This window comes from Seriola dumerili, unplaced genomic scaffold, assembly GCF_002260705.1.
Source record: "Seriola dumerili isolate Sdu_G_001 unplaced genomic scaffold, Sdu_1.0 BDQW01000290.1, whole genome shotgun sequence".
Lineage (NCBI taxonomy): Eukaryota > Metazoa > Chordata > Actinopteri > Carangiformes > Carangidae > Seriola > Seriola dumerili.
Genome location: NW_019174545.1, coordinates 3,833,746 through 3,842,328, shown reverse-complemented (window position 1 = coordinate 3,842,328; position 8,583 = coordinate 3,833,746). Strand labels below are relative to the sequence as shown.

The window sequence follows — 8,583 nt, the reverse complement described above, 5'->3', positions numbered from 1 at the left end:
GGACCACGCTGACTTTCAGGGTGTGTGATTAAAGTGATTATAGGTCCATTGACCATTGGCATCTAACCAGTATTTCTTGTGGTTTGGTTGAAGGTGTTGGTGTGCCTCCTGGTTTTATGGACCACTGCGATAAAGGAGGGAGGAATGTAGCGTGAGGTTAAGGTGTGGTCAATAAAACACTTTTGAAAAACACATGGGAGGGTAAAAGGCAGAGAGTAGGTGTATGTATTTAAAAACTGTAGATTTATATGTATTGGTGATTCTTTTGTCTAACATTACAATGCTTGATGTAGTAACTAACTAAGCAGGGGGGAAATCTGGAGTGAAACTAAAGTTGTAGTCCAACACAGATGTAACTAATAACATTATTAACAGCTGCACTGCATGACAGTAACTTCTTGAATTACCTTTGCTTTTTCTGCTGTAACAAGTACAAATATCTGCTGTGAAAAAGGTAGATGAATCCAGTTCATTTGGTAACAATAAAGACCAAAAGTACGCTGATGTCATCAGACTTATAGCACACGAAAAGTAAAATTGGGAATGCTCATCATACAGATGAACTGCCTGTCTTGCTCTTGAGCTACTGTGAATAGCTGGTGAGGCTTGTGTCTTGTATATCTAAAAGCCAGTAGTTTGTAAAAAGTTCAATTTGCATTTTTATTTGCACTAATGTAAAACAATAGAAAATAAATATGTGGATCATGTTGTTGATGATGTTATTTCATTAAAAATCCTCCTAGTTTCCTTTATTAGTCTACTTGTTTCACTGAGGAAACTTAAGTAAACCACATTAAACCACGAAAGAGTATTTTATGCTACTTTCTCTGTTACTTTTTGTGGAGAAAAGAATACAAAAGAGGCAAAAATCAATCACATCCTTCATACTTTTATTAACACAAAAAATAAAATCAAACACAGTTTGTTCTGATGTTGATTCTTTGCAATTCCTTTTGTCCCCATGGCGATAAATAATGAGAGTAAATCACCCTTTGTCTCCTTTATTAACATTACCTGAACACCCTGTTCTCTGGCATGATTTCAGGAAATGTAAGTTACCATAAATTATCATGAAAACCAGAACAAGAACATACATAACAACCACAAAAATCATTTGTTTGACTGCTTCTTGGAGTTCAAATGAGCCTTGATCTCTTGTTTGAAGAACAGCTCCCCCAGCTGGCCATGCGAGGCTTCGCTCATGGCTTTGGTCTGCATACACATCTTGTACTTGTCTGGAGGAAGCTCATCTGAGCAGTTTTTCTCATGCCACAAGTGGAAAAGGCCACGAGATGGGGAGCGAATCACCACCAGCTTACTGTGAAGGTACTTCCTGTACAGGTGTACGTCCTCCAACCCCCAACCTTTGATGTTACGGTCAAAACCCCCTGCCAAGAAACAACACATTTTACACACATAAATACTGGAATTTTTATCCAAAAATGCACTGAATCCTGTACTTTTATGCATTTAGAAAGTTTTGAATGGACAGTTATGAGTAATATTTAATTGTATTATGACTATCATCATCGTCTTTCAGATGATGAAATTCGGGAAATTACTGATGACACAAGCTTTTTCATTACCTATGTTGATGAAATCAGACCTGTACTGGCATGTCATGCCAAACCCAAAGTCTCTCCAGAATCCAGTTTCTTTCCTGATTACCTAAGACAAAAAGAGCAGCTAGAAATCAGTCTTTTACATCATGGTGACATTTTTATGTAATTCATTGATATAAATATATCTGTTTATTTATTATTTTTCACCTACCAGCTGCTGTTGAACAGAGGGTAGAAGTGTCTGATTACTGTAGATGATAGTTGGGTTGTACTGGCTGAAGAGCACTGGATAATACACTTTTTTACCTAGAGACAAAAAGTTCAAACAGCTGTAGTATACACATTTTCAGTCTTTAGGTCTTGAAGTAGATTTCTTTCTCATTCTCTTTTTTTAGTGAAAATTCTTTGGCATTTGATGAATTTTTCATTACTGGCAGCAACAGCAGAGGTTTGACTGGACTGACAATAATAAGAACTGGGTAGTTAGTATGAGCAACAATAACCACCAGGCCTGAGCAAAGAAATAATAGAATACCTTCTCCAGAGTCTCACGTTACAGAGCCGGACTGACTGAGTGCTAATCAATCTCTTGGAATTACAGTGCAGGAACACCACAACAATGATGACTTATACTACATAGGGACAAAATCAAAAGATTCCCACATATTAGCAGTTTGTGCAAATCCTTGCACTCAAAAGTTTTCCAAAAATTAAAACTTAAACTTAACTTCTACACAGCTTCGGTACACCCCTGCAGGTGTTTCCACTGACAGTGCCTGATTAGAGCCCTTCTCAGATCTGTGTGTGTGTGTGTGCACATACCATGATTGATTTATATCCCCCAGTAAGTTTTTTTTAGTGTATGTTAACTAATACCTTTACTACACTTATCACCTTACTTCTGATCCCACAGTTCATGGTTGTGCTACAGGTGTCTTCCCTTTTCTTAGAGATTTTCTGAAAGAATTACCAAAGGCATCAACAGACTACGAGAAAATGCCCCCATGGGGACAGACAGGGTACAGTATAAGGCTCCACACCCCTCCTATATAGGACCACCAGAGTGTTTTGGGTCTCTTTGTGGTTCTTTGTGGTTGTTTTGTGTCTATTTGTTTCAAACAAGAAATATCAATAGGTTTGGTAATCCGTCCACGCCCCAGGGTAATAGATGGCAGAGATAGGATTACATTATTTTCTTTAAGATGTGACAGGCTGCACTCCCACATCAATCCCCCAAAAGAAAGAATAGAGAAGATAACTGTTGTATACTGCTAACTTTACTGGTACAAAGAAATTAAAAACTGGAGCAAATCAGTCAAAGTTTCATGGGGCCATGAATAAGGTGAACTGGCTGCCCTTCATTGGGCAGTCCCAGTGTTGTGTCAGGGTCTATTACCCTTTACCTCAAATTGAACTTTAACTGACCCCAGCCTTACCCTAACCGAACCAGTAATCTCTGTTACACCTAATCATAACCTAACCTAAGCTCTATCCCCAACCACTGAAGAGGCACTACGGGAAACACAAACACAATTATCTGAAGGGGGAGCAGACCTCGACACAAGACCAACATGCTGCTGGAAAACTCGCTGAAATTCAGTGCAGGCAGCAAATGAGGCAGACGGTGTGTCTATCAAACAGCAGGTGGTGTCAGAGATGCTGTAACAAATGCTATTTCAAGTATTTCAGCTTGTTGGCAGAGACAGTGCTGTACTGAGCAGACAACGTGAAATACTGTATGTGCTTATTTGTCATAATTGTTTATGATGCTGTTTGACCATGTGATATGTTTTTTTTATCTGCTCCACAGAGACGCTTATTAAAGCATAAGTGGAATGTGCAGTTTTGTTTGCTAAATTGAAATGGAGGGGAAACTGCTGCCGAGAGGCTCCAGCAGAGGTTTAATCAGCCAGAATAATTGTAAACACCCGTGTGGATGTGCAGAGCCTTTAATTAATCTGTACCACTTCCTGATGAAGCACTGTTTATAAAGGGTTAATTAATTGTTTTATTAACGGTTAATAAATAATTTACTAATACTTTACAGATGAGTTATAAACTATAAATAAGAGCAACTTTTGGGTTGCTAGGTTGTGGAAAATCCTCCTCGCTTCAAATGCCCCAAGAGTCTCATAATTATATTACATAGCTAGTTAGCCTAGCTAATGTAACTTTGGGAGGCTAGTGAATAGCTGTGACTTTCTTGTGTTATTCAGCAGCAGTGCACCACTGTGGTAAGTAGGGTCAGGCCCCTGTGACTGATCATGGTCCCCCCTGTGCTACCTCGTTTTAAAAAAAATCAGAGAATTGCCCCTGCCCGTCTCTCTCACCAGCCTCTGCATTGAGACGACAGGAAGTCAAGAAGTCAGCTGTGAAGTGGATGTCAACATCACAGAAGAAGAGCAGGACATTCTGGCTCCGCCTCCAAGCCCTGGCGCCCACGTCTAGGCCTCGACCACGTGAAAACTCCTCATTCAGCTGGATCAGTGTGAAGCTCCTGAACCGAGTCTCTCTAAGGGAAAGATGAAGAAGACTTGGATTAATCTGTGTGTGCAAATAGACATCTACTTTAATGAAATAATAAAATGTACTTTAATCTAATTTGAAATGTTTAGAGTGAATAATCGTTCAAAAACAACCAACCTCCACAAGAGTGTTGCAGCATTACATAGTTAACAATAGCTCATAAAGGATATACAATATTTTGCTCCCAAAAGCCTGAAGTAAAAAAAAGATTCTGCATTACAATTTTATAGAGGGATGTGTGTGTTGCTCCCTGGAGGTTCAGGGGCTTCAGAGGATTAGCTTGTTATTAGCCTGCAGCTCCAAAACACTGATACTCTCTCACTTTTTATCTTTTGGCCAAAATATCTGCAGTGCAGTTGAGTTGAGATGAAGATGAAGATTTCATCTTTGTCTTGCAGTAATCTGTCTCGACTCTCCCGCATCATATTTATTTTTTTATCATTTAGTGCCATTACATGTTATTATCTTGACAGAGGTGTAGACTCTGTAGACTGTAGGTCACATGACGTTGAGTCAAGCAAGACTCCTGCAATGAATCCCATGACTTTAGACATGAGAAAACCAGCAGGTAAACTGTTACTTTATTTGATCTTTTTTTCACATAAATGTGACCCTGAAATTAATACTAACAAAAATAATTATTTGCAAACATGTAGAAACTGAGAATTAGAATTATTAGCCTCTCATCTGTTGTCTCATGAAGACACAAAACTGTAGAAGGGTAAAAAAGACAGCTGTGTGTAATTGAAAGTGTGTCAGTGATTTCGTACCTGTGACAATTCTGGACTGGAATGTCCAAGATCACAGGGAGATACTGTAGGTGATTGTTGTGTAAGGAGGCGATTTACTTCAACACACCAAACCAATGTGACATTAGCTGACGTTCGAACTGTAAATTGACGACCTGGTGATTACCTGGTGGTCTGGTCCAACATAGCTTTGACTTGGTCTATCTGATCTCGCCCAAAGTAGACGACAGTGAGATGAACCCTGCCGTCCTGCTTGATGCACACTTCTCTGAACAGAAAACACAGAAGGACACATGTGTTAGGCCCATTCTACACAACTTTCTCCAGCGATAGCCACAAATGACTTTATTTTGAGATAAGCCAAGACAAATTTATTTATACAGCATCTTTCAACAAAAGGGCAGTTCAAAGTGCTTTACATTAAACACAAAAGAGATTAAGAAAAGACACACGACAATATAAAAAGACACATTTCAATTGGGTTTAAGAGCCAATATAAGATAGAAATATGCTAAAATAGAACAAATCAGAAAAAAGGGGGATTAAAAAAATCCTGCACAGGAAATAAAATGCAACAGCAAACTAAAAAGTCTTAAATCCTGATTTTTTAAAAATGAGAGAAATACAGTATGTGGTGCATAAAAACTGAATGCTGCCTGTTCATGTTTAGTTTTGACCATGGGAATACACAACCTGAGGGATCTGGATGGTTCATAGCAGGAGATCAGTGATTTGGACTCAAACTACTTTTAAAGTCTTCATTAACCAGCAGCTCTTTTTTAATCTTTGATATAGGGTTAGGGTTAGGAAGATGTCCAGAAAAAGTTGAAATTGTCAATAAAGTGCACCGTATGGAGGGTAATTGCAGTGTTCAGTGCCGAAAATCTGCTGAGCCCCTCCAGGCAGAGGGCCACTGATAAACACCTCAGTATTCAAAGAGCTGGGTGTGTTGAATAGATCGGTAAAGTGCTGTTTCACAGATAAGGAGAACAATGAGATTCCCATCTGTGAAACTAACCTTTAAAATCTGTAAGCTTTTCACTTTCTCTGAAGTGGCGAGGAGTCTTTCAGCCAAGCTACTCTATTAAGATACGGTTTCACTCAGCACTTCCAAGTGTATTACTTAACTATGAGATCAATAATACAATCACAGTTCGTGTAGTGAGTGGGTGACAATGTGCTCATTCACTCTCAAATGATACCTGAAGTTGTTGATGAACTGCCTGAATGTGTCCGGCCTCTTGGAAAGAGGTACGATGATGTTGATGAGCATGCTGCGCGTATCCACACTGTCGCTCTTCACCTTCATCATGGGGCCGAACGGCCTGAAGAGCACGAGGTGCGTGAAGTCCTGTGGGCCGTCGCCTTTAAACATCAGCTCGTACACGGTTCCTCTGTCCCGCTCTGTACGGGTCAACCCTGTGACAGAGGAAAGAGGAGAATATTTTGGTAACGGATGGATCCCAGTTTTTTTTAGTTGTAGTAAGAATTTGAAACCACCTTTGGATATAGAGAGAGTTGGTTTGATTTTAAACAAACTGTCATTGAATTTAAGTAAGACTCATCTCTCTACTCCTGCCTGTCCGGAAATGCATGGACAAACTTTTCCTGAGCTGAAGATGAATGTATGAGTGACTGAACCGAGATCTTTCTCACCCTCTACGAAGTCTGAAGGGGAGTATGTTCGCTTTCGCCTGATGTTGTCCATGTGTTGCTGAGGTCCATTCAGGACGTGCAGAGCTGTTTCCACGGTGCCTATCAACTCATCCCTGCGGTCTTTCCTCACAGGCCTCTCCTCAGGGTGCTTGGTCAGCCCTGTCTCCAGCTGGTACACCCTGAGTGATACAACAAAAACCCCACTCTATAAAGAGGCAGCATTGCATGACATAAGACTTTACATCAGGAGCAGGTTATACACAGTGTTCCTGGAGGCCCTGAAAGCTCTACGGTGATTGTCCTTAACGGCGAACAACTGTCCCACTCACCTCCGCAGAGTGAAAATGTCAAAAGGAATCACTGCATATTCGTTGGGCAGCTTTACACCTGAGTTCACCTCCGCCTGGTTCAGCTGGGAGCGGAACAACTCCTGGAGGACATGATGTAACATTTACTACTACACCTATAATGTCAAACTTCATTTATCTCATCAGGCCGCATGAAATGTGCATGTTTTCTGCATCTTTCATTCTGTGTCATGTTTTCCTACCTTCAGGTCAGACTGTGTCGGGGTTTTGTGCAGACTCTCCAAACCCTGAGGCAGAATCCCTTTGGTTTTTGCTTTATCCAGGGACTCCTGGAGCTGCTGTGTCCTCTCCTGGAGAGCCTCCTTCAGCTGGGCTATCTGCTTTGTCAGGCTGTTGATGTAATGTCTGTGAGAGTCTTCCCTCTCCTGCAACAAAGCCATGTATCCCTCCTTACTGGTGGCTCCCCCAGACCACAGCGGAGACTGCTGGCTGCTGCGAGATGCAGGTTTACAGGCCAGGAGGTAGAACAGCGAGAGACAGCAGCAGAGGCCTAGCACAATGAGGCCGACACGGGCCACCAAGGCCAGCAGCCACCGTTTAAACATGGTGGATTGTCTTTCAAACGATTTTTAAACACTTTAGGCTTATAAAATCATGGCTCAGTTTCTGTCATGTGGAGGTGCACCCACAAAAAGATGAGCAACCCATAGCTCCAAAACTACACATCAAGAAATATGGATTTTAAAAAAGACGTCCTCCTGTTTTCTCATGTCGTCCTCATCTGTCACATCCACAGGTAGCATCTTCACAGGGCATTTTGACATTCATTTCTTTTGGACCAATGCGTCTGTGCCACTTTAAGTGCAGGGATCATCACCAGTGTATCGAAAGTCCCTACAATGACAAAAATGTACATTTAAAGCAATGGATCCCAACATTTTCAACTACTTAAATCTACCCATGATCCTGCATTACAGGTTATAGATGCACACTGTCTGGGATTCTTTTCTCAGATTATGTCATTTTCAGGAGTTGTCGGCCTGAGGAGGTCAGAGTATCCAGTATTTCACAAGGAAGACTCTAAAATCACAAATGTCAACCTCATGGGGATGTTAGAGGAAAGTCATAATGATTCATCCTCTGGGGACCATGAGAGTTAAAATCTTATGCCAGTGCATCTAAAAGTTTGTGCACTGAGCAACAGACACTGTCGTCCCCAGAGTTATGCTGTTGCCATGATTAGAAAGCAAAGGTTAGTCAGAAAAAAATCATTATGTAAAATAACTTTTTTTTAATCATCAGGTGACCCCCGCCGATTTATCTAGGCACCCTCGGGTCAAAGCATAAATCATTCCCACAAAGACAGATCTAATGTTAAACACCTGTTGTGAAAATAATAGCAACATCGCCTAATTAATCTTTTTTTTTTTGGCATTTTATCAGGAGAAAGCCTCAAAGGACTTTACATAAAGACAAAAACACAAATAGGAGACAGGGAAATCAAGAAAATCTTACAACATCTAACAAATCCAGGGACAATCGGAGAGAGCAAACCAACCAGTCTAATCAGTCTTGTTCGGCTGTGCTTCAGTGTTTTCATGAACAGCTTATTTTGTTACCAGTCCATGGCATGCGGCTCTGTCTCGTTGCTGTTGGACTGTTGGTCAGGTTTCGTTTGGCTGCTGTAAAAAAAATGCACAGAAAGAGAAATAACCTGACCTTACATTCACTCTGAGTGCCACGACGCTGAATGTGGGAAGTGACAGAAACAAGCATTTCTCT

The 8,583-nt window shown here is 40.8% G+C and overlaps 1 protein-coding gene across 1 annotated transcript; it reads right to left on the bottom strand.

Moving 5' to 3' along the window:
* Positions 1-952: 952 nt before the first annotated feature.
* Positions 953-7,406, bottom strand: LOC111230915 (chondroitin sulfate N-acetylgalactosaminyltransferase 1-like). Its single transcript, XM_022757809.1, has 9 exons — positions 7,044-7,406; positions 6,823-6,923; positions 6,494-6,672; positions 6,040-6,256; positions 5,004-5,105; positions 3,893-4,074; positions 1,774-1,868; positions 1,587-1,668; positions 953-1,388 (listed from the first exon to the last, which is right to left on the bottom strand). The coding sequence occupies exons 1-9, from the start codon at positions 7,404-7,406 to the stop codon at positions 1,111-1,113; spliced, it is 1,599 nt and encodes a 532-aa protein (XP_022613530.1). The 3' UTR covers positions 953-1,110.
* Positions 7,407-8,583: the final 1,177 nt, after the last annotated feature.

What these genes read in the sequence shown, in the direction of transcription:
- LOC111230915 (XM_022757809.1), bottom strand. Translation starts at nt 7,406, where the DNA reads ATGTTTAAACGGTGGCTGCTGGCCTTGGTGGCCCGTGTCGGCCTCATT. An exon ending in CGACACAGTCTGACCTGAAG is followed by an intron (nt 6,924 to 7,043) that starts GTAGGAAAACAT and finishes CATGTCCTCCAG; the next exon opens with GAGTTGTTCCGCTCCCAGCT. An exon ending in CAGTTCATCAACAACTTCAG is followed by an intron (nt 5,106 to 6,039) that starts GTATCATTTGAG and finishes TTTTCTGTTCAG; the next exon opens with AGAAGTGTGCATCAAGCAGG.